Below are 26,002 nucleotides of genomic sequence, written 5' to 3' on the forward strand. Positions count from 1 at the left end.
TTATTAAAAAAGCCCTTCAAGTCCTTTACTTGAAGAAGTCTAGCATTTTAATGAAGAAATTTAATAAGCATGATCCAAAAGCTTTTATTCTCACATTTGAAGCCCATTTCTTCCCCCAGACTGGAGTGAGAGAAAAATTGTAGCATGTGCAGTAAATAACAAGAAAGCTTACTGAATGAACATCATTTTAGACTTTTGTGTTTGGAGCACATAACCTTTGCTAAAGAGAATTAGAAAAACAAGGAAATCATGAAATTTGCAGGCAAATGGTGGGAACTAGAACAGATCATCCTGAGTGAGGTAACCTGGAAACAGAAAGACACACATGGTATAAACTCACTCATAAGTGCATATTAGACACATAATATAGGGTAAACATACTAAAATCTATACTCCCAAAGAAGCTAAATAACAAGGAAGTTCCAAGGGAAAATACTCAATCCTCATTCAGAAGGACAAATGCAACAGACATCAGAAGCAGGAGAAGACAGGGAACAGGACAGGAGCCTACCACAGAGGGCTTCTGAAAAGACTCTACTGATTGAGGTATTGAAACAGAGGCTGAGACTCACAGCCAAACTTTGGGGAGAGTACAGGGAATCTTATAAAAGAAGTGGGAGACAGAAAGACCTGGAGGGGACAGGAACTCCAAAAGGAGACCAAAAGAGCCATAAAAACTGAGCCCTAGGGGCCCTGAAGAGAATGATACCCCAACCAAGGAAAACACATGGCGAGGACCTAAAACCCTGGCTCAGATATAGCACATAGACTCAGTATCCAAGTGGGGTCCCTAGTAAGGGGAGCAGAGACTTTCTCTGGCATGAATTCAGTGGCTGGCTCTCTGATCACCTCCCGTGTGTGTGTGTGTGTGTGTGGGGGGGGGGGGTCCAGTCTTGCCAGGCCACAGAGGAAGACAATGCAACCAGTCTTGATGAGACCTGATAGGCTAGGGTCAAATAGAAGGGGAGGAAGACCTCCCGTATCAGTGGACTAGGGGAGGGGCATAGGGAAATAAAAGAGAGGGAGGGTGGGATTGGGAGGAGAGGAGGGAGGGGGCTACAGCAGGGATACAAATTGAATAAATTGTAATAAATGATAATAATAAAAAAAGAGGGAAAAGAGGGTGTCTGCCACAGCCAGGAGCCTATAATCCCACCACTCAGGGAGACATAGACAAGTGGATCTCTGTGAGATCAAGGCCAGCCTGATCTACAAAGCGAGTCCAGGACAACTAAGATTTTACAGAGAAAGCCTGTCTTGAAGGAAAAACAAACGAACAAACAAAAACAACAACAACAAAAAAGAGTACCTGCCACAAATATACTCAACCTTTTAATGTCTGAGTTCCAGTATATGGAAAATGTGAGAGCAAGAACAACTTAACACACACAGACACAGACAGACAGAAACCCCACCACCACCACTAAATAAACACAAAACGGACAGAAAAGACTGCACATAATAAAGATTTTAAACCTAAGCACAGGAATATGATAAGCTAGGTACTGGGATAGGGTCGGGCGAACACAGGATACGAGGACAGGACACGGCCCCTCTTACCAACCTCAGGAAACCGGCTCAGGCTTCATAAAAGCTGGAGAAGCAGTGGAAGTGCAGGGAAGCCGCCCACCCCCAAGGAGAAGCTTTATGCCCCTGTGCAGGGGGAAAAAGCTGGTCGGGAAAGAGGGCCACCAGCAGGCAGTGGGGCCGTGGGCGACAGCGCTGGCCCTGGCAGTGGGAGAGGGGAGGGTTAGGGAAGGATGGCCACCAGCTGCCCCCGGGCCGTCAATGCGGGCCAACATGGGTCAAAGGATGGACCAGACTGGGCAAAGGCACACCCAGCTCACAGCCTCTCTCCTCCTAGGCCAAGAACCACCAACTGGGCACCACGAACGCACACACACGCATGCAACCTGGGATGTGCCTCCTGGCATAAAAAGAGTTTTTAAAAGAAAGGTATAGCAAAAGTCTCAATAACCAAATGTAATATGTAAACTTTAGTGAACCTTGATATTAACAAAATAGTTATAAGACCTGTAGAGACAACTGGACATTATAAAATTAAAACGTTCATTTTGTAGTGTAGCTGTTATATAAGAGATGTCTTAATACTTTAGAGATGCATGCTTAAGTCATATATGCCCAGAAGTTGATGGCAAGTGTCTTCCTGATGGCTTTCCACCATAATACTGAAGACAAGATCTCTCACTGAAATAAGAGTTCATTGACCTGACTAGACTGGCTAGTAAAAGAGCTCCAGAGACACCCCCTAACTGCACCCATTTCCCAGCCCAGGGTAAAGTATATGCACTGCCATGGTGAACTTTTACATGGGTGCTGGGAATTTGAACTCAGATCCTTATACTTGCTGTGCAGGCACTATAGAAACTGATTCATCTCATCAGCACCGTCCCCCATCCAAGATTAAATCTTTAAAAATCAAACAAACACCATAATGCTTGTGGTGTAAAATTTGTCACTAATGTAGATAAGGCCAATATAGCAAAACACTAACAACTGACAAATATACACAATTGCTTTGTGGGTATTTTTTTTTAGGATATTATTTTCTGTTTTATTTTAGAATGTTCTCCAGCATCACCTACTTATGGGTTGAGAACACACTGTTCAACGTTTACAAACCCATTTACATCCTCTGTGAAGTTATGAGTTAGACCACGTGTTCTTTTTTTTTTTTATTTCACTTTTATGAGTCTGCTCTCAAGAGCCAAGCAATTTGTTATAAAAGAACATAAGAAATATTGAGAATGAGAAAAGTTATTCATTTTATAAAGCTGTGTCCCTCTTCATACTTCTTTTTTTCCCACTGTACCCTTTGACTGCTCCATAAAGGTATTTTGTTTTTCTGGTTTGAAAATACTCACAACCCAGGTGCCATCATACACATCTTTAATCCTAATATGTGGGAAGAATAGGCAGGCCTCTCTGGGCTAAAGGCCAGCTTGGTTTACATAGCAAGTTCCAAGCCAGCCAGGGCTGGATCAAAATAGACAAAGGGAAGATATTAAATTTTTTTATACTTTTTTTTTGTAATAAGGGAGATAAAATACCCGACTGTCAAACAGAAAGTTAGGATAGCTTGATCTCTAAAAGAGTGGGTCAGAATACTTACTCCATAGGCTGTATTTTAGTATATTAAAATAGTATAGTGTTACTAACCTGAGATGTGAACCCAAGTCAGCCCACTGTGGAACTCTCTGAGCTAAACAGAAGGTACACATATATGGCAGCACTATTCTAAGAACTTCACATGGAACACCCAATGTTCATATCTCCTTGATATGATTTGTGTCTTTATGATTAGATACAAATTATGAATCACACAATAGAAATGAACCAGCATGGACCTTGAACTTGTTACCATCCTGCTTCAGCTTCTCAAGCATGCATCACTAGGCTTAACAAGTAGTAAATATTTGTACTGCATCAAATTCTCCATGAGGAAACAATTTCTGGAGCCCAACTCAATCCTTCCCCAGTCTTGCAAAACACCCTAGCTAGCAAAGATATATTATATATGATGTAATTTATACTGGCAATAATGTTTAAGACACCTTAGCTTGCCAGAATTTGAGAATATGCTATTTGGCACTATGGACTCTGTAACGTAAAGAAAGACTTGGTAGCCTGGGCTTCTTACTAGTTTTTCTTGTTAAAAAGAAAAGAGAGAAAAAAAGAAAAAGATACAAAGCAGCATTATAAAGCACTAATAGCAAGTATATTTTGTGTACTCTGTAGGAAGATATCAGAAGTACTCTCTTATTTTAAAAATTACTACGCAGTTAATTGAAAACTGAGATTCTTTATTAAACTAAATAATATAAATACCAAAACCCAAATGCTACATAAGCATCACATGGCCAAAAGATAATTCTTCTGATGTATTATATAAGAAAAGAGCAAAGAAAATCCTTAGTTATTGGGAAGAGTATTCATTTCTTGGCAAGTGCATGCTATCTTCATTAGAAGTGATTATTGGTATTTCATAATTAATGTTAATATTCTGCCAAGTGATATGATTTATCTCCAAGGAAACTCAAGCCTCAAATATTTGTTTCTTTCACAGCATAGCTAAGATTATTTCCTTTGGCCCCTAAATGTTTTCATTCATATGTCAACCTTTGATATTCTAAGGATAAAAAATTTATATGACGCTTCTTTCAAAAAATTAAGTCTATATTACTTTCAGAGAAATGAACTTAACAAAATGGCAATATAACAACAATGGAAAGGAAACTAGCACTAAACATTGATGTAGTTACTACATATGAGGCTGTGAGTGTGTGCATTGTCACTGTGAGGTTGTAGGTACTATTATTTTCTTGAGAATTACAAGATTCACGAAGCTTATGTGGCTTGCTTAGGATTAACTCCAAGAGCCAGATAGTTGACTTCATTTTTGCCATGTAGAAATACATTCCACTTCATTGCAGCACTGTTGACACTAAGACAGGACCAATGCCATGAATTTATGACAGCCTAGTGTAGCTACATACTGACTTCCATGTGAGTTTCAACTACAGAGTGAGACTCTGTCTCAAAATGAACAAACGGAGATGACTCAGTCAGCAAAGGTACCTGCAATCCAATCAACTACTGCAAGTTGTCTAGATGCCTACTCATACACTGTGGTTTCTCCCTCCACAAGTAAATAAAGAATTAAAAAAAAAAAAAAAACAACAACAACAACAACAAGATTTATCTCCAAAAGGACATTTAGCACATGACCTGGAATAAAGATAAGACCCAGTTGTTCCTTCTATCTGGCACCAACTAGCCCAACAAAAACCAAATAATAGACTTTAATAACCTAAAAAGTAATGGTAGAAGTAAAATAATTTCTCCTGTTGTATGTACTGGTATGCTATTCTTGTTTTTTGTTGTTGTTATTCTTATTTTGTCTTTTGAGACAGGGTTTCCCATGTAGATTAGGCTGTCCTAGAGATTTCTGCTTGCCTCTGCCTCCCGAGTGCTGAGATTTTACTGCCTGGCCTAGTATTCTAATCAGGAAACTCATGTGTGAATAATACTAGACTCTGTTTTAATAAACAAAAAATGACTAAACACGTAATAAAAGAGGAAGAGAAGTAACGACAATGGTATTAAACTTCATATCTCAATTATAAACTTGGCTCCTTAGAAGTAGATGACAGCAAAAATTGGGCTCATATGCCACCCTGTGGTTCTTATGTGTCAGAAGTAAATGTATGCAAGCTCAGAGAAAGTTCCTAAAATAAGCTGCTTGGCTATTCCATGCTTTACATAAAATTATTTTAATGGTATTGTACTTTAGTGTTAAGAATGACAAAAGTAAAACCTTATATTTATCATGTGCTGGCTAATAAAACTGTACAATAACATCTCTGTTCAGTAAACTATGCTTTGAGGTATTACAGCTTGAATAAAGGGCTAAAGACTAGGAGAGAAAATTGTACACAAAATCAGGGTGGAGAAAGCCAACCTAAAGCCTCACTTAGGGTACTTTAGCTTAAATCCCCATTTTGTCCTCCCTATAATTACCAACATGCAGTCCACATTTAAAGAGACTTAGTGGTACGGTGCTGGAAAAGGGAAGTGCAGAAATGCTTCTATGCCAGTTCTACTGGCTTTTGTTTTCGTAATAAAGGGTACGGAACTTAGGCTGTGTACACTGTACTTAAGAGGAACAAAACACCTACTTAAGCGTATTATGAAACGTGGCCCTGGCCAAGATTTTATTACTAAAACCTATGCAATCTATAATTTTATTGCAGGAAAAGATTTTCCCAGAGAAAATTTACATACATGCTAGCAAAGGTGACACTAATATTTAGGAATCAAATAGTCAAAAATCAGTCACCAACTCTTTTATCATTAAGAGCCTGTTTTGGTGAATTTCTAAGTTTGGTGAAGGCTTACAATGCCTGAAGAATATTTCTGTGAAAAATTAAAAGGATGGACAGAAGGTAGTACTACCTCAGTTGGTTTTTCTTGTCAATTTGACACAAACTGGAGTTATATGAGACAAGGAACCTGAATACAGAAAAAGCTTCCATTAGACTACCTGTAGACAAGTCTGTAAGGCATTTTCTTGATTGATGATTGAGGTGGGAGGGACAAGCCCACGGGGGGTGGTGCTACTCTGGGTAAGTGGTCCAGGGATGTATAAAAAAAGCAAAGAAAAATTCTCAAATTCATATAAGAAAACTAAAAACACAGAATAGCTAAAACAACCCTCTACAATAAAAGATCTGGATGTATCTCCATCCCTGATCTCAAGCTGTACTATAGAGCAACAATAATAGAAACTGCATGGTACTAGCATAGAAACAGAATGGTGGATCAATGGAATCGAACAGAAGACCCAGAAATAAACCAACACACTTATAGACACTTGATTTTGGAGAAAGATGCTAAAACCATACAATGGAAAAAAGATAGCATCTTCAACAAATGGTGCTGGTCTAACTGGATGTCCACATGTAGAAAAATGCAAATAGCCTGAAAGCTATCACCCTGCACAAAACTAAAGTCCAAGTGGATCTAAGATCTCAACATAAAACCAGACACACTAATCTGTTGGAAGAAAAAGTGAGGAACCTTGAACTCATTGGCACAGGAGACAACTTCCTGAACAGAACACCAACAGCACAGGCTCTAAGAGCAACAATCAATAAATGAGACATCATGAAACTGAAAAGCTTCTGCAAAGCAAAAGACACTGTCAACAGAACAAAACGACAACCTACAGACTGGGAAAGGATCTTCACCAACCCTGTATCTGACAGAGGGATAATATCCAGAATATATAAAGAAATCAAGGAATTAGACACCAACAAACCAAATGATATAATTAAAAAAGGGGGTACAGAGCTAAGCAGAGAATTCTCAACAGAGGAATATCAAATGGCAGAGAAACACTTAAAAGAAATGCTCACCATCCTTAGTGATCAGGGAAATGCAAATCAAAATGACCCCAAGATTCCACTTCATACCCATCAGAATGGCTAAGATAAAAAAACTCAAGTGACAACACATGCTAGAGGCTGTGGAGAAAGGGGAACCCTCCTCCATTGCTGGTGGGAGTGCAAACTTGTACAACCACTTTAGAAATCAATCTGTTGCTTTCTCAGAAAATTGGGAATAGCACTACCTCAAGACCTGGCTATCCCATTCCTGGGCATATACCTAAAATATGCCCCACCATTCAACAAGAACATTTGCTCAACTGTGTTCATAGCAGCTTTATTGGTAATAGCCAGAATCTGGAAACAACCTAAATGTCCCTCAACTGAGGAATGGATACAGACATTGTGGCACATTTACACAACAAAATATTACTCAGCTTTTAAAAACAAGGAAATCATGTAATTTGCAGGCAAATGAATGGAACTAGAAAAGATTATCCTGTGTGAGGTAACCCAGAAACAGAAACACAGGGATGGTATACAGTCATTTATAAGTAGATATTAGCCATATAATATAGGATAGCCATACTAAAAGCTACAGACCTAAAGAAGCTAAATAACAAGGAGGACCCTAAAAAGGATGATTAAATCTTATACACAATGGCAAACAAGATAGATACATGAAATGGTGAAAGAGAGGAAACAGGTTGGGAGCATATATAGAGGGCCCTCTGAAAGGCTCCACCCAACAGGGGATCGAAGCAAATGCTGAGACTCACAGCCAAACAGAATGGAGTCTTATGGAAGATGGGGGTGGGTAATAGAAGGACACAGAGGGGACATGACCCCATAAGGAGACCAACAAAGCTAAAACACCTGAGCCGAGGGGGTCCTACAGAGACTGATGCACCAACAAAGACCATGCATTGAGAGGACCTATAATCCATGCTCAGATATAGCCAATTGGCAGCTCAGTCTCCATGTGGATCTCAGAGTGAGGGGAGCAGGGGTTTCCTCTCTCATGAACTCAGTTGACTGCTCTCTGATCACTCGCCCCTGATGCTGCTGCCTTGCCAGGCCACATAGGAAGAGGATCCTGGCAGTCCTGATGAGACTAAGCAAGCTATGGGCAGATGGCAGGGGAGGAGAACTCCCCCTTTCAGTGGATGAGGAGAAGGGGGAAGGGGGAAAGATGGAGGGAGGGTGGGACTGGAAGTAGTTGAGGGAGGGGGTTTTAATCGGGATATATAATGAATAAGTTTAAAAAAATTTAAATAATAATAAATTTGTAAATAATAATAATAATAATAATAATAATAATAATAAAACATTCTCAAGAAAAATGAAAGCAAACCAAGCAGATCAGAGGGAGTAAGCCAGTAAGCAGCAATGCTCCATGGTCTCTGTTTCATTTCTTGCATCCAGGTTCCTTTCTTGACTTACCGTGATAATGGACTACTGTATCCTGTAAACCAAATAAACCCATTCATCCCTAAGCTGCTTTTGGTTTTATCAATGCAAAAGGAACATTACCAGAGAGCTGGATATGATTCATACCTGTAATCCCAGCCTTCAGGATACTGAAGTAGGAGAACTACTAGATGTTCAAGGACAGCCTAAGATACATAGTGAATTCAAGGTGAGCCTAAGCTATAGAGGAAAAAAAAGGCAAACAAGGAGATAAACACACTCAGAGGACATAATTCAGAAGATCCTGAAAGTAACTCACTTAAAAAAAAAAAGTGTTTCCAGTTTCTGGCTATTACGAATAAGGCTGCTACAAACATGGTTGAGCAACTGCCCTTGTTGTGTACTTGAACATCTTTTGAATATATGCCTAGGAGAGGTATAGCTGTATCTTGAGGTAGCACTATTCCTAATTGTCTGAGAAAGTGCCAGATTGATTTCCATAGTGGTTGTACCAGTTGACATTCCCACCAGCAATGGAGGAGGGTTCCCCTTTCTCCACAGCCTCTCCAGCATGCCTTAACTCTTGAGTTTTTGATCTTAGCCATTCTGATGGGTGTAAGGTGAAATCTCAGGGTCTTTTTGATTTGCACCTCTCTGATGGCTAGGGATGTTGAACATCTCCTTATGTGTTTCTCTGCCATTCTATATTCTTCTACAGAGAATTCTCTGTTTAGCTCCATACCCCATTTTTTAATTGGGTTACTTGGATTACTGCCTTTTAACTTCTTTAGTTCTTTATATATTCCAGATATCAGCCCTCTCAGAACCTGGAAACAACCCAGATGTCCATCAACGGAGAAATGGATAGAGAAATTGTGGTACTTTTACACAATGGAATACTACTCAGCAATTAAAAACAAGGAAATCATGAATTTTGCAGGCAAATGGTGGGATCTAGAAAAAAAAATCATCCTGAGTGAGTTATCCCAAAAGCAGAAAGACACACATGGTATATACTCACTTATATAGACCTATAAGATAGGATAAACATACTAAAATATGTACACCTAAAGAAGATAAACAAGAAAGAGGTCCAGGGGTAAGATGACCAATCCTCACTTAGAAAGACAAAGGGGGTGGACATTGGAAATAGGAGAAAACAAGTAACAGGACAGTAGCCTACCACAGAAGGCACCTGAAAGACCCTACCTAGCAGTGTATCAAAGCAGATGCTGAGACCCATAACCAAGCCTTGGCAGAGTGTAAGGAATCATATGAAGGAAGGAAGAATTAGTATATCCTAGAGGGGACAGGGAGCCCCACAAGGTCCAAATATATCTGAGCACAGGGGTCTCCTATGAGACTGTTTGTCCAACCAAGGACCATGCATGGATATAACCTACAATCCCTGCTCAGACATAGTCCGTGGTAGCTCAGTATCCAAGTGGGTTCCCTAGTAAGGGGGACAGGAATTGTTTCTGACATGAACTCATGAGTTTCCCCTCCCCCCTGAGGGAGGAGCAACCTTGCTAGGCCACAGATAAGGACATTGTAACCATCCTGAAGATACCTGATAAGCTAGGGCCAGACGGAAGGAGAGGAGGACACCCCCTCTCAGTGGACTCGGAAGGGGGCAGGGAGGAGATGAGGGAGGGAGGGGAGGATTGGGAGGGAAAGAGGGAGTGGGCTACAACTGGGTTACCAGTGAATGTATAAAATTATTTAAAAATAAAGATATTTATAAAAAAAAGTGTTCAGAGAATTATGAAGCTACTGAATTTCCAAAAGAGAAAAATTTCACTGGCAACAAAAATTAAGAATCCTATGTGCAGATTTAAGAAACTATAAGTTAATGTGATACGGTGGTGAATAAATTTGACTTATAAGGCAGATTGAAGAAAGAACTAAAGACACAATATAAAGGGTTGGTGTGTGGTGTGACAGTAAGAGCACAAAAAGACCCAAGCAAAACCAGATACGAAGTAAAACTAATTATCTTCTTTTCAGAAAGCTCCCTTAAGAGACTTAACAGAGTGAGACTAGGCACTCAATTAACTGTAAGCAAACTTTTCAATGACAGTCAATTATTGAGGAATGATGCAAGTTTAGTGATAATCTCCTACAGAGGGCACCCCGCTCCCTTTTGTTTAGGGTTTCTCTGTGTAGCCTGTGTAGCCTTGTAGCCTTGGCTGACCACGTTGCCTTTGAACTCACAGAGATCTGCCTGCCTCTGCTTCCCAAGTATTGGGGAGGTACTACTGTAGGAAGTACTAAAGGCGTGCAGCACTATGCCTGGAGGAAATTTTGTGTTTTAAAGGCTCACTACGGAAGAGAGCAAGGGAAGAATGTAGTTCTTGCCTTTATAGAGCTATAAAAATAAAAGACAAAACCATAGTCAAGTGACCAGTAAACTAAGTCTGAGACATCAAATCTAATTAGAAAGTTGAAAAGTAAAACTAAACAGAAATAAAAGAATAATTATGCAATAAAGAGGATATGATGAGGCAGAAAGACACATCATCACATCAGGTAAATTAAAAATAAGTAGTTTCAGAAAAAAATGACATATAAAAGGCATGCTACTTAGTAACTAGATAGTATTAGCTGATGAAAAGAATGACATTTAATTTTCAGTGGTATTAAAAATTAAGGATAATAAACCCACAAAATTAAAAACCAAAACAAAATAGGGGGAAAATCCAAAACAAAACAAGAGAGAGAAGGAAGATAAAGTTGGGTAGGTAGGGAGGTGGGAAAGACCTGGGAGTTGGAGGAAGGGAGAAAATACGATCAAAATATATATGAAAAAAATTAATGAAAATTAAAGATAATAAAATTATAGATATAAGGGACTATAGCCACAATTGTGCTGTAATAAGAGGAGGTAGCTTTGATATAGTTTTAATAAAAGCAGGTTCAAATGACAGGATATGTTTCATTGCAAATGGCAAAATAAACTCTATCATATTATTAGCAAGATGAAATGAACTTGTAAATAAAACCTAAGGAACAAACATAACATTTATTAACTACACTGTATGGCCCCCTACTGTCACCACCTTCCTTTAGGCCTGCTATTACCTCTTACCTACATCATTTTAATAGCATCCTAACAAGCGTTTTAACATTCATTTTATTTTCTCCAATTCACCTTCCACATTGATACACAAAATGATTTTTCTAAGATGAAAAAAGTTTCTATTTAAAATTCTTCAATAGATCCCAGCCATACTAGGATTCCTAACCTAAGTTCTATGATCACAATTCCTACCCACCTTGGAGCATTTTTTTTTTTTCTTCTCCTCCCATACCTACTTCTATTTGGCTACTTTGACCTTGCAGTTTCTGTCATTTTATTATTTCTTTTTCCTGTTCTCCCTGGTCTCAGGGATGCCACAGCCACTCCTCTTTTCAACATTTCTTCAAGTCTTCTTCAAGCAAGTCCTCATCTTCAACTTTCCCAAAGAATTAGACAGTCCTTTTATATGCCTGTACAGATTTCTAAGACATGACCCAGAATATTTATTCTGTTCACTTAAGGTAAGAGAAAAAGATTTACTGAGCTTATGTTGAAGCCCAATACATAAAAGAATATAAAAGCAGAGGGGCTCTAGTTGAAAAGACATGGGAACTTAACTTCCTGCTGTTTTATTGTACCTGATCTCATTTAGTCACAGTCTGCTAGCCTTAATCATCTCTGTGTAATAGCAAACACAATTATGAAAACTCAAGGTTCAAGTTTTAGGTCTAACTTTGTTGGCCACACCAACTCTCTAAACCTCAGTTTCCTGAGCTTAATTAATTAGTATGTGTAAAATGAACCTTTGTGAACTTTAAACCTTTGCATTCATGTGAAATTTTTAAATTTCATAAGCCATAAGGTGAATTACACAATCTTAGTTTTGACACATGAAAGTTTTGACTGTAAAAGCATTCTAAATTTTAAAATCTTTCTTTATTAAACTAAGGAGGCAATTTTATTTAAAATAAAATTTCAATTCTAAATTTTAAAATCTTTATTTTATGTATGAAAATTTCATCCCAGCACAAGGGAGGCTTAGGCAGGTGTATCACTGAGTTTGAGTGCAGCCTGGCCTACACAACTGTTCAGGAGAGACAAAGCTACACAGGAAAACCCTATCTCAAAAACAAAAACCTTCAGAAAAAAGTCACTGAGGTTTCAAAAATCCCAGGGGGCCTTTGCCATATTTCCTGTATTTGGTAACAACTTTATATTTTTTAATGGGCAGGGACAACAATAAAATATAGGATTAAGAGTATAAACTTACAGGATAGGTCAGCAGTGCAGAGCTTGCCTAGTATGCATAAGGTCATAAGAGTTCAATCCCCGGCATAGAAAGAGTGAAAAACATCTGCTTTGGTGCTCAGCAGAGCAGATATGAAGGCCAGCTTTGACACAAATTGGATGCATAAACCTGGCCAAGTGACATAATCTCACTGAGCTTTGATTTTTTCCCCCCATTGCTTTCTTTTGTATTTATGTGCTTTGAACCCAGAGCCTCAGGTATGCTAAGCAGGAGCCATACCTCTGAGCTACAGCCCTAGCTCTTCATTTTGCTTTCTCTTATTCTTTTATAAGGGCTCACCAAGTTAAGCCTCCTGAGTGGTTCAAACTGCAGGCTTGTACCACAGGCCTGGGTTTCTCATCTTAAAAATGAAAACAACACTATGGCTTTTCAGTTGCTGGACTGAAGGAGACAGTCTGAGCAAACTTTTAGCCTAGATAGCTTATTTTTCTTTACTGAAATACTTTAAGAGGTTTGAAATACCAACCATCATTTCCTTTCCTTTTCTGCTTTATGACAAAGGGTTAAGGAGCAAAATTTAACAATTACCTTAAGTCTGTAAGTGACCATTCTGCCTATCAAGTATAGTATATATGGTTTTATTCCTGACAGTCTGTAGCAATTAGACAATATTTTTTCCTATCAGATTTAAAATATCTATTTTTCATTTTCATGTATCAACTGCACAACATAATGAATTTGACACTTCATACATGCATATAATATACTTTGGTCATCTTCAACCCTCTATTATTATGTCCTGCCAACACCCATTCCTTCTACTATACTTCCAAGATACCCTTTTAACTTTCCTGTTTTATTTCTGTATTTTTCTTTTCTTCCTTTAATTATTATTTACATGTATACATAAATATATAAATACAACCTACATAAATACATAAAAACAACCTGTGACTCTATTTAGGATTGCCTCACCATTTGGTGATAGATAACCAATTCGAGGCTTCATCCCCAGAAGAGACTTATTCTCTTTCTCTTGGTAGTCACTAATTGCCTTAGATGTTCATCTAGAGGTGGGCTTTGAACTTAAGACTCAGGGAATATTGTAAAAGAAAACCAGAGGACCAGATGTCTGCTAAGACTGTGTCTTTCCTGTAGGACATGGAAGATTAACCCACAAAGCAAAATCTTATCAATACGGTAGTCTAACATGTTAACATTTAAAATCTCTTAAGCATACAAAATGTGTTGTTCATCTCAGCAATCCTTATAGTATACCTCTAAAGCCAGCAAATAAAGTTTACCCAGTTAAAAAAAAATTTCCTATAATGAGAATCTTGTAAATTTTCTCTACTTTGGTTTTGATACAGTATGTAACCCAAAGCTGGCCTCAAACTCATAATCCTCCTACTTCAGTCTCCCATGTAATTGATAATACAAGGTGTGTGGCATGGTTTAACCTCTTGTCAGCTATGATCCGGTTTCCCATAAAACAAGAAGCTAATCACTACATGACCTCTTAGGGCTCTTTCCCAGGGAGATACTATTTTATTTACTGATTCATCTTTGTAGGAAGGAGTAAGACAGGGTGATCCAGAACTTACTAAGTAGACCTGATCTCAAATGCTCCATCCTCTTACTTCTGCTTCCCTATTGTTGGGATTCCAGTGATGTACCAACACACCTAACTTGCTGAACTTTTTATAGTAGATAGATAAAAAGACCATTTGTGCCTTATAAGCATGTGGTAGTACATAGTATGCATGTATAAGTGATGAAATTCGAATTACAGTGCAAATTCAATGAATTATTGACCAACTGAAAAAAATTCTTTCACTAAGCAACTTAGGTAATTGTGAGAATACTTAAAAAATTTTAAGTATTAAATGGACTAAGTCAAGATTATTAGTAACTTACATCTCCATAATTTCTTTTGGCATACAAAAAAGCTGTACATAGTTAATGTATTTAACTCAGGGACTTTACAAATATGGACACACCCATCAATGAAGGTATCACCAGAATCAATGTCATAGCCATACTCATCATTTCTAAAAGCTCCATCCAACTCTATTATTATCTTTGGTAATAAGATCATTTAAGATATACCCTGTTGTCAAAGGTTTAACTTTATAGTCAGTACTTTTAACAGTAGATACTATGTATGGTTGTAATATATATAATTTATCTTGCCTAACTGAAGCTTTGTGTCTTTGACCAAAACCTTTCTATTTCACCCATTCCCTGTCCCCAGTAACCACCACTTATTTTTCTTTGAGTCTATGAAACAGGATCTTTTAGAAAGCTCATATAATGAGAATCATCTTATTTCTGGTTGATTTTACTTTGCATAATATCCCTTATTTTGTTGCAAACTGCAGGATTCCCTGATACAGTTTTTCAAGGCAGGATAATATCTGATAAATTTTTAGCCACTGATCTGCTGATAAACATTGAGATTCCTTTCATGTTTTAGCTACTGCAACTAATGCTGCAAAAAACACTAACACAGGATTTCAGATAGTTCAATATTCAAACTTTGATTCCTTTTGATATAGATCTAGAAACGATACTGTTGAAATATATGGTAATTGTATAATAATTTTTTGAAGAATGTCCATACTGTTTTGAGTTGTGGCTGTACTAATTTACACTCGTACCAAAAGTACTTCAGGGTTCCCTTTATCCACATCCTCACCAAAACTTACTACTTTTTATTCCTTTAATAGCAACCTTAATGGGTATGAGGTAATATCTCATTAATGCTTGTGATTTGCAGTTTCCTAATGACTAGAGATGTTGGGTAATTTGTCATAGACCAATTTGTTGATTCTTAATTGTTCTCTGACCGAAAAGAAGGTTAAAGAAGAAACAACTAACTTACTAGTACAGTTAATTAAATATGCATGCCCTCAATTGGAAGCTTAGGAAAACAGTCTTAATGATTCCTCCTCAGGTTTCTTTCTGGGTGGTGGGAATGTTATTTGAAATAAAGTATACTTTTCAGAAATACTGTTTCTGATGCTATATGAAGAAGCAATCAGGCATCCTTGCATTTATAACCATATAGATTAAAGCTTATTAAATATAAATTAATCTCAGAAAATCTATGAAGTACAGACTTAATGAGAAGTCTCACTTTCACTGTAGTAGTATAGTTTCCTTGGTCCCTGTCTGCATTTGGTTTGTTAGTTAACCTGATAATCTGAATATACATACCTTTGGCAGCATGGGGGTATCCCTTTTCTTCTTCTTCTCTGAATTAGGGTCATCTAGTAAGTCTGGCTCAAAAGTATAAAGTTCAGTAAGCTCATTCATGGTAAAATGACGTTCAACCTGCTGTTGGTCAACAACTCGGAAAGACAGTGACTGCTTTGTTACCTGACGATCATAAATCTTATCTTCCATGGTTCCCTTTGTAAAAAAGGAAGGAACGATATACAAATAAGGAAAACTTAGTCAACAGGAAACTTACAGATAAACCTAATTACAGCTTAATATTAAAAGGTAAAACTTCAAGGTCATAAGTTGCCATAAAAAATACCTACCACTGTTGTTCCACTCATGACAGAGCTTATCTGTTCACGAAAACTTACCATCTTAATTTATCATCAAATTAAGAAGAATAGACTACGGAAAGTCATTCTACATTATCTGACCCAAATGAGTCTGTGTGCTGCCTTGAGACAGTTCTGTACTTGATGAAAGTCAAAGAGCAGGCAGATATCAGGATGAACAGAAAGTAAAGATACATGAAATAAGAATTTAGATGGGTACTGAAAATAGAATGCAAGAAAGCAGTTTTTAGTATAATATATAAGCTAACCATAACCAAAATTTCTTTAGGTCAAATGTAGCTTTCTTTAACTCAGTATAAGCTAGTATATTGACAGACAGTAGTACTTCACTTATAAACTAAATATATAGAAGCTGTACATTTAAGTGACAGGAAAGAGCTTACAATCATATAGCACACACACTAAGAAAGAACAAGTAAGCATCTGCCAATACAATCAAGGCTGTAACTAAGAAAAGCCCTGATGTAGGTGCAGGTGGAGAGTATATTTCACAGCTTCTCCTAAAGCAGATATGCTGACTCTACAAATATAAATGACCTTGAAATGCAAAACTTTCTTCAATTTTGTTTTATTTTCTTACACCTGAATTCTGAAGGGGAGTTGATTTTGTCTTACTAAGTACCCAAGACTATCCTCGAAACTGCCACCCTCCTGTCTACATATCCGATATGCTGGGGTCACAGCTGTGTACCACCAAGTCTGGCTTCTATCTGAGGCTAACTTCTGTTTTATTTACAGAATAAATTTCTGTAATATTTTAAAATTTACAAAATATTTTCAGCTCTGTTCTCTAAGAGATCTATGTTGTATGTGTCTAAAGTATTATCAGTTTCATCTGACAAGTTCTGCACCTCTAGAATATTAGCTTCATCCAACTTTTAATATGAAAAAAAAATGTAAAGGACAAACTTACCTGAGCTAAGAACCTATATACATAAACAGGCTTAGTTTGTCCAAAACGATATACTCTGAATATACTCTGGATGTCATAAGATGGATTCCAAGAAGCATCAAATATAATCACTCTATTAGCAGCTACCAGGTTAATTCCAAGAGATCCTGCTTTGGTGGAAATGATAAACAAGCGCCCTCTAAAAATGAAAATATAAAACAAATGCTTAGTTATGATATGACTTTAATATTACAAAAATACACACACAAAGCACACAATATCTATAGTGGTTTAGATAAGATGAATCAGCTTCCCACAACAAAGAAATCAGAAATCCTTCCTTAATTGTAATATTATTATATTACTTATAATTATATTGTTAACTTTAAAACCTCCAATAATTTGAAATTAAAGAGGAGTTAAAGATTAAGAGTATTTGGGGGAAGAGAAAGAATATGATCAAATTATAGGTATGTATCATTTAACTGTATCTTTAATGACTGGTGAAAAGCAAATTAAATTTTCTGGTTCAGTTGCTCTCCTTGTGGGTTTCCTGTCCTCTCCAGATCTTAATATTTCCCACTTCTTACATAAGATTCCATGCACTCTGCCCAACAGTTGGCCATAAGTCTCAGCGTCTGCTTTGATAGTCTGCAGGGCAGAGGCTTTCAGAGGCCCTCTGTGGCAGGTTCCTAGGTTGTTTCCTGTTTTCTTCTTCTTCTGATGTCCATCCTCTTTGCCTTTCAGGATGGGGATTGAGCGTTTTAGTCAGGAAACCCATAAGGAGAGCAACAGAACCAGAAAATTTGAACACAGGTTTCTTCCCAGAGACTCATACTCCAAGTACCAGGCATGGAGATAACCTAGAACACCTGCACAGATGTAGCCCATGGCAGTTTAGTGTCCAAGTGGGTTACATATTAATGGGAAGAGGGGACTGCCTCTGACATAATCTGATTGGCCTGCTCTTTAATCACCTCCCCCTGAGGGGGGAGCAGCCTTACCAGGCCACAAAAGATGACAATGCAGCCACTCCTAATGTGATCTGATAAACTAAGATCAGAAGGAAGGAGAAGAGGACCTCCCCTATCAGTGGACTTGGGGAGGGGCATGCGTGAAGAAGGAGGTGGGAGGGTTGGATCGGGAGAGGAGGAGGGAGGGACCTATGGGGGGATACAAAGTGAATAAAGTATAATTAATAAAATAAAATAAAAATAATAAAGAAAAGAAAAGCAAATTAAACAAATCACTAGAGGACTGTTTCTTAGCATTTTGGCTAAAATCAAGTATAGTGTCTGTAATCAGTGCAATATCCAATGTAGCCTCTATCCAAGGACAGTATGTTTACATGAATTTTTGGAGCTAAGAGATGGAATAGGAACAGTTTCTGTCCACTCCACACATTGACCTGGTATTTCAGTTTCTCCAGGAACAGTGCACTACCTTTGGAGAATGTGAATGAATGAATAAACAAACTAGCTTTTGGAAAAAAAAAAAAAAAAAGATGACAATACTAAGTCCCAAGGAGAAAACAGAACTTGAACTCTCTTACATTGCTGGAAGGAATACAACACCATAGAGTCCATAGACAAACATAAATGATCATACAAACCAGCAATTATGATCCTCAGACTGCATCATAGTAAGGAAAATACTCAATAGTACAATGTGTACAAGAATGTTTAAAATAGATTTAATTTTATTTCCAAAACCTGGGTATGATTCAAATGTTCCTGGGAAGGCAATGGCTACACAAACTGTCTATATCCTTATGATGCCCTAGAACTCAAAAATAAAAAGGAAATAAGCATGAATCACAAATACAGTTTTTGAAACAGAATTTCATAATGTTAACTTGGCTGGTCTACAATTTGCTTTGTAAACCAGGCCAGCATTGAACTTCAAAGATCCACTGTCTCTGCTTCCTAAATGGTGGAATTAAAGCATACGCTATCATGTCCAGCTCAAATGCATTTAGTAAGAAAAAAAGTTGAGATTAATATGACTACAATGTATAGGATTCCATAAGCAAATTTTGGGTTGAAGGTTGTGATTCTCCTGTTTTGGGCCCGGATTAAAAAGCTAATTTTACTGAACATAAATTAAAAATATCTACACATACAGAAAATACTTCATACCTCACATTGGTTTCATCATTAAATTCTTCAGCCCACTTCTTCCTTGACTGTGCATTAGTAGAACCATCCAAGCGGTAATAGTCAATATTTCGGAGCCACTTCCCTTCACCTGAAAATGTAGGTAAGAAAACTCAAAAGAAGAATATGATGTGTTACTGTGTTATAGTGGTGGATTTTCTTCCTTGAGTACCATTTAAAAGCAAGATGGTTGAATGGGTAAAGATTCTTGCCACAAAGTTTGAAAACTTGCATTTGATCCCCAGGACCTATGAGGTAGAAGGAGAAAGCTATCCTACACTCACATGCCCAAACACCTACACACACACTAACAAAACGTAATAAAATTTAGGCCGGTGGAGAGGCATAATACATGCCTATAATCCTAGCCCAGGAGGGCTGATAGAGAATGTCAAGGTCCTGCCAGCCTAGGGCTCCGTAACTAGAAACTCTCAAAAATTAAACTAAAAAAAAAAGCTGGAGATGTAGCTCAGCGAGCATAGTACATGAAGGCGTGAATCCTCAGTATGAAATAAAACCAGATGTGGTGGAGGTTGTATGCACACAATTCCAGTACCACTTGGGTGGTAGAAGCAGGAGGATCAGAACTTGAAGGCCAGGCTCAGGTACACAGTAGATTCAAGACTCTGTATTTAGGAACAGAAACAAAGTGGGTAAATGACTCAGTACCTGCTGTGCAAATATGAGAACATGAGTTCAGATCCCCATCACCCAGAGAAAAGATGGGCACGGTGGTAGGCACCTGATGCCAGGGGCTCACTAGCCAGTCAGGGTAGTTGGAATTGCAAGCTCGAATTCAGTGATCACCAAATAAGACAGAAAGTGACTGAGGAAGATACCTGGGGCTGAACTCTATTCTATCCTCCATGTACACAGAGGCTCAAGTTTATTTATGGGAACATATACACACATATACAAAACCAAATCAAAAAGGTGGGTTATATTACTGTACAGAGAACTCAGTAACAAACTTTCTAACATGTACAAAGCCCTGTGGTCCCATCCTCAGTAAATAAAACAGAAACGAGTTCTGTATAATCTTTTTGTACAAAACTAGTCTCAAACCCATTTTCAGTGTTTTATTTTATTTTCAGTGTTGTATTTAGACAGGGTTTCACTCTACACCCAAGGCTGCCAAATGAAAACATGAACCTTCTTGTTTTTGCATTCCTAGTGCTAGAATTATAGTACTGTTGCTACACATAGCAGAAAAATGAAATGAAATGGTTCCCAAGACTGTCCTCTACCCCACTAGCCTAGAAGTTTGCCAAATTGGACAGTACCTAAAACTCTCAAGATTTTGGAGTTCTTTGAAATTCGGCATAGATCATAGACTACTAGATAATAATTCCTAATCTGATAACCTCTATTAAAATCCATATTGTTCCAAATTCTGATTAAAAAAAAATTTAGATTCCTCAACATTTTCTGGGTTACAATTAGGGCTATATGTGTTTATTCAAGCTCCACATCATGATTTACTAGGATTCTCCTTAAATCTAAAATATACAATGCAGTGGCAGTCATAGCAGTGGTAATAGTCACATCAAAGATGTGGTAGCTAAAGCCAATGCTTGCCAAAGATAACTTATAAACTGATTAGCGTGTAAAAGCAAAAACAAGTTAACTAGTAATTAGAAAAATATAAATTAACCAAGTATGGTGGTGTATATCATCACCTGGGAGGCTGAAGCAAAAACCAAAGCAAACTAAATAAGAAACACCCACAAAACACAAAGTCAAGAACACTGAGTAAAACAATGGTACAAGCTGTTTCTGAACTATAAGAATCAGGGTAACCAAAGTCTTTATTTTTAAGAGAAAAGGAAAGCATCAGAAACTATGAAAAAGTAGGTATGACAGCTGAAAAGCACAGAGAAAGAAAGAAAGGCTATAACAGAAAAACTTGGGAAGCAGCCCACAGCCTGAGATAACAAGATTGGACTCTAAGAGATGCCTCCTTGCTCTGTGTAGTATGCTACCAAACAGGCTGGTTTTTGTTTCTTGTGGTCCTGAGGCTAAAACTTAGGGCTTTGTACATTTAAGTTAAGTGCTCTATCACTAAGCTAGATCTCTAGACACTTCAATGAGTTTAGCAGAGAATTGCCGCACAGAAATTACTCCACAGTCTGCAATTCTATCCAAAAGAGTTGAAATTAGTGCCTTATTTGGTGCCTGTAATCCCACCAGTCCAGAGACAAGTGGGTCTCTGTGAGTTCAAAGGCAGCCTGGTCTACAAAGCAAGTCCAGGACAGCCAAGGCAACATAGAGAAACCCTGTCTTGAAAAGAAAGAGAGATAAGGAGACAAAAAGAAAGAGGGAGAGGGAGAGGGAGGGAGGGAGGAAGGAAGGAAGACATATTTAAATACTTGAAATAGTTATAACATCACCATTTACAACAGCCCAAAGGTGAAAACACCACCATTATTAAACAAAAGTATAGCATAATAACACCTGCCATAAATAGACTAACACAGAAATTAGTTCACAAAGTGAAAGAAGCAAGTGACAAAGACCATGTACTATAAATTCCCAGAGTAGTCCAGAAGAAGTCACTCAAGGCATGTAGATTTCTGGTTAGTTAACTACAAAGAAGATATGGAGTGGGATAGGAAAGTAATAACTAAAGAATATAAGGCTTCAAACAGAATTGACTAAAATATTTAGAAGTTGAATATGGTGTTAGTTTCACATATCTGAATATCCTAAAATCAGTAGATTTTACACACTAAGTGAGTAAAATGTACAAGATATGAATTATATATTAATAAACTTGTTTTAAATGCTAAATTAAATTGGCCTATCATTGCGATATTACTGTTACAAATTTTTGTTAAATGAATTTTAGGAAATCTTGTCAAAAAAGGGTAACAATAGAATGAGAGATACATTAATATACTTCACTGTAATAGTCATTTTACCACTTGTTTCCTAGAATGTCACATTGCAAACCTCAAATGCATACAAGAAAGATTTCAACAAACAAAACAAACCAAGCCAAGCCAAATATAATAACCAATGTTTTACTCCCATCATGCATGAAGTTGAGGCAAGAGTATTATGAATCTGGGGCCATCCTAACTAAACATCAAGACCCTGTTTCAAAATAAGGGGGGAGGGAGACAGAAACAAGACATAAAGACAGACTGACCAGATGTCTGTGGATAAAGACAAAGAGAAAATACAGCATAATTTGGCGTGTCAGGGTTGTGAGACACTGGGTAATTTGATTTCTTTTATCCTTAAAATGTTCATATGTTTAACAAGTGTTTTAAAAAAAAATTATAATAATGTAGAATGCTTATAACGCACCTTTATAGATAAGAGGTTTATCTTTATCTTCTGTTTTCTCCCTACTAGCCAATTCAAGAAAATCTTCAATCAAGTCCAGAGATATGAGCGACTGGCTAAAAACAAGACTTAAAAAAAGATTAGTGTTCATGAATTAGAAGATCAATCCAGCAAAGTTATTGTTTTTCTTAATGATCTATAAATTTAATACAAAATTTTATAATCAAAATCCAAAAGCTTCAACAAGGTATACTTTGAAGAAATTAATAAGCAGATTGTTAAGACTCGTAGGAATAGTAGGCACAGGACAACAACAACAAAAACAAACAGAAAAAAAGGCAAATCAATTCTATATAGTAGTGGATCAGTAAAGGGACAGGAGATCAAAGGAAGAGCCTACACACAGCCATAGCAATGATTTGTTTGTCTCAGTTGTCTTCCCCAGAATCAAACAAACCTCAGCGAAGTTCACTGAAGTAATTAATTCTGAACTATAAACTAAGTTCTGAACTTAGATTAATTCTAAACTACAAACAAGAATTTAAGTACCTAGAAATGCTAGTTAATTAATACTGATATAGAATTTGGACTTTTAAGCTGGAAAGGAGGTCAGCCTGAATCAATCAGCAATTAAGACTAGTCTAGAAATCACTGAGCTAAGTACCATGCAAAGAAGTTAAGAGATAGCAGGACAAACTGTCAATATACTAATGTCTCCTAGTTGCAAGTAACATAAAGAAAAGCTGTTCACTGATTGATAAAAATACTCTTACCTGAAAAAGCTATTTTGGTTTCACCTGCTTTATTAGCATTTCATATGAAAACATAAAAAGCAATACAAGGTTGGCAAAGATGGCTCAGTGGGTAAAGGTGCATGCCATCAGCTAGACAACGTGAATTCAATCCCAGGGTCCCACATGGTAGAAGAAGAGAAGAAACCCCCAAAGTTTTCTTGAGACTTCCCCACATGTATATGACACAGGCAACACACATACACACGTAATTAGAAACTTTTGAAAGCAATACTTGCAGAAACAGATCACTGGGGGTAGATGGGCTTTATCTATTTTCGAAAGCCTATGAACAATGGCCACTTCACACTCCCTCTGCCACTCTTATCCCTTTTTGATGAACTAAAATCTTGCTGAAACCATGAGCCAAAGTAAACCTTTCCTCCTTTAAGTTTTTTTTTTCTACCACGTATTCTGTTACAATGGTGAGAAAGTCACTAATGCAGATGATACCCAAATAAAAAATTGAAGATATGAGGGTGATGTGGCTGGACCAGCATCAGCCTAACTATGCCTGCCATTTTCAATTTTCAGAGTCTGTAATGTTGCTGCTTACATGTATGTTCATGTGCTTATGTCCAATCCTTGGCACCCAGCCTCACAGACAGACCTATTGGGAATATTTTGGAAGTGTGCCCGAATTGGTGTATGCAAGAGTCCTTATGTGGCCATACACTGTATAGTGATAGCCTTCAGCATCCTCTTCATACAGTAGCTTTGGAAACTACCAGCATGTGATTGCCATCAGACTCTGGAAACAAAGACTTCCCTCCAGAAAATAATGGGAAGAATGGTTAAGCCATTTATCTTTGAACATGGAATGAGATAAATTTCAAGACGCTGTTCTCTATTTTTATGCTATTGGACCAATGAGCTATGTAAATAATTAAGATGTAACAGTTTAATACACAGGAAAATGCTTGTAACAATCAACTTCAGTTCTGTCACTGCAGTACTATACTCTGCAAATGTCATTCTGTTCTTTCAGGGCCACTTTTCATAAGGTACCTGAGGCATGAAGTAGAAAACACAGTGGCAAGTTCCAAAGGTTCCTTTCACTAGGAATTGAAAGTGATGTCTTCATAGAATGAGCCCTTCTAGTGACTGACCTATTTTTATTGAGAAAAATTGTTCTATTTTTGTTGTTGTTACTGTTCTTATAGATTGCATTAATATTTAAACAGTTTTCATTGCTAACCACAGTGTATCTATTCTTGACAAATTCTGTAGTTTATTAGAATGGTTTAAAATATTTTAAACAATTAGCATAAAAGTGGCGCTTCTAGCCAAGTGTGGTCGAAGAGATAGCTGTCATCCTTATACTTTTTTTGTTCTCTTTAGTGTTAAGTCTTCCAAATAGAACATTGATCTTAGTTTATCCACCCAAAAAGAAATTGGTTGTGCCAACGACCACTCAGTAGTCTTATACATGCTAGGCAAACACTCTACCACTAGGCTACAGACATCCCCAAGCTCTAAAATTAATTTTAAAACACACAAGTTGATAGCAGAAAAACAATGATGTCTGCACTAAGAATCAATTTTCCCCTTATCCGAGCTCTAAACTCAAATATCTACTTCCTACTTTTCATCTTTCATGACTATGTTACTGAAAATTAGCATAGTCCAGAGAAAACTCTTCATTTCTTCTAAAGCACTTGTTTACTCTTTAGCCCTCTCATTTTAGTAATTAATAACATAATCCACTGTTCATTTAAGTTACAGATCTAGCAGTCATTCTTTTGACTATTTAGTCCCTATTTAATCTACCAATTTCTATTGTTTCTACTCCAAAACATGTTTTTTACCAATTAATCCTAATACCTGGGAGGCGAAGGCAGCGATTAAGACCATCCTGAACTATATAGTGAAACCCCGAAGCACTGAAGAAAACACTTGATTATGTACTCAGAAATAGCCCCTCAAAAGGAAGTTACTTGTTTGTACTGGCATAGCAAGAATCAAAGAATTTACAAATTCACATGGAAAGCAAACATTATCAGATTAAGTAAACTTTATAAACAATGGTATGACTAACAAAATGTTAAATTATATAATAGATATATTAAGAGGCTTACACTTTATCCCCAATTTCTTCTGCCATTCGAAGAATTTCAAAAAGAAGTACCATTTTCCCAGAATGCTCTAAAACCTCAGCATCAGCATCTGTAACAAAATCTTTGTACCAATCTGGAGCTGGGCTACTTGGGTTAGAAGTGGAAGCAGTTTTACCTAAATAAAATAAATAGAACATAAGTAAGTATAATAACCAGGAAAAAAACTGAACGACACCAAAAGAAGTACAACAAGCTAGAGTAAGAAAGCTAAGAAACTGATGGATAGATATTCAGGACAGGGAAAGGGAAAAGGACAGGCAGATGAACACAGAGAAATGTACCATCACAGGAGAAAAGGCTCTACACTGAGAAAAAGGCATAGCATGGCAAGTGATGAAGTTGTGGAGAAATGAAAGGTGATAGCAAGCAAAAGATGGATTCTGATGGAATGCAAGAAGACAGACCCTACAAGCAGGGCTGAGGAGCTCAGAAAGAGACCATAAAATATTAAAATTCCTCAGATCACAAAAACTAAAACCCTGAAAAGACACTATAAAAGGTACATGAAGCAATAGAGACAGCAATCAAGGAAGAAAATCTCTTCACAGGCTACTAAACCCAAAGGCTGACCTGAAAAACCAGCCAATCATA

General features: G+C 37.4%; 1 protein-coding gene, 1 non-coding gene and 1 pseudogene across 4 annotated transcripts in view; 2 read left to right on the plus strand and 1 right to left on the minus strand.

Moving 5' to 3' along the window:
* Positions 1–26,002, minus strand: part of Atrx (ATRX chromatin remodeler) — a 157,812-nt gene that overhangs the window by 10,801 nt on the left and 121,009 nt on the right. For all 3 annotated transcript variants that reach the window (XM_055592594.1, XM_055592586.1, XM_055592578.1), the window contains 5 exons: positions 25,373–25,526; positions 22,525–22,631; positions 19,195–19,303; positions 17,078–17,255; positions 15,806–16,000 (listed from right to left, as the gene is read on the minus strand). In XM_055592594.1, coding sequence (XP_055448569.1) covers positions 15,806–16,000; positions 17,078–17,255; positions 19,195–19,303; positions 22,525–22,631; positions 25,373–25,526 — 743 coding nt within the window. The remainder of the gene's footprint in view (positions 1–15,805; positions 16,001–17,077; positions 17,256–19,194; positions 19,304–22,524; positions 22,632–25,372; positions 25,527–26,002) is intronic.
* On the plus strand, positions 18,313–18,501 carry LOC129665940 (U2 spliceosomal RNA). The gene has a single exon (XR_008718462.1). It is a non-coding gene; the product is annotated as a U2 spliceosomal RNA (small nuclear RNA).
* Positions 23,735–24,029, plus strand: LOC129665762 (protein kish-A-like; annotated as a pseudogene).

The sequence above is a fragment of the Psammomys obesus genome, unplaced genomic scaffold, assembly GCF_907164565.1.
Source record: "Psammomys obesus unplaced genomic scaffold, mPsaObe1.curated_primary_1811, whole genome shotgun sequence".
Taxonomy (NCBI): domain Eukaryota; kingdom Metazoa; phylum Chordata; class Mammalia; order Rodentia; family Muridae; genus Psammomys; species Psammomys obesus.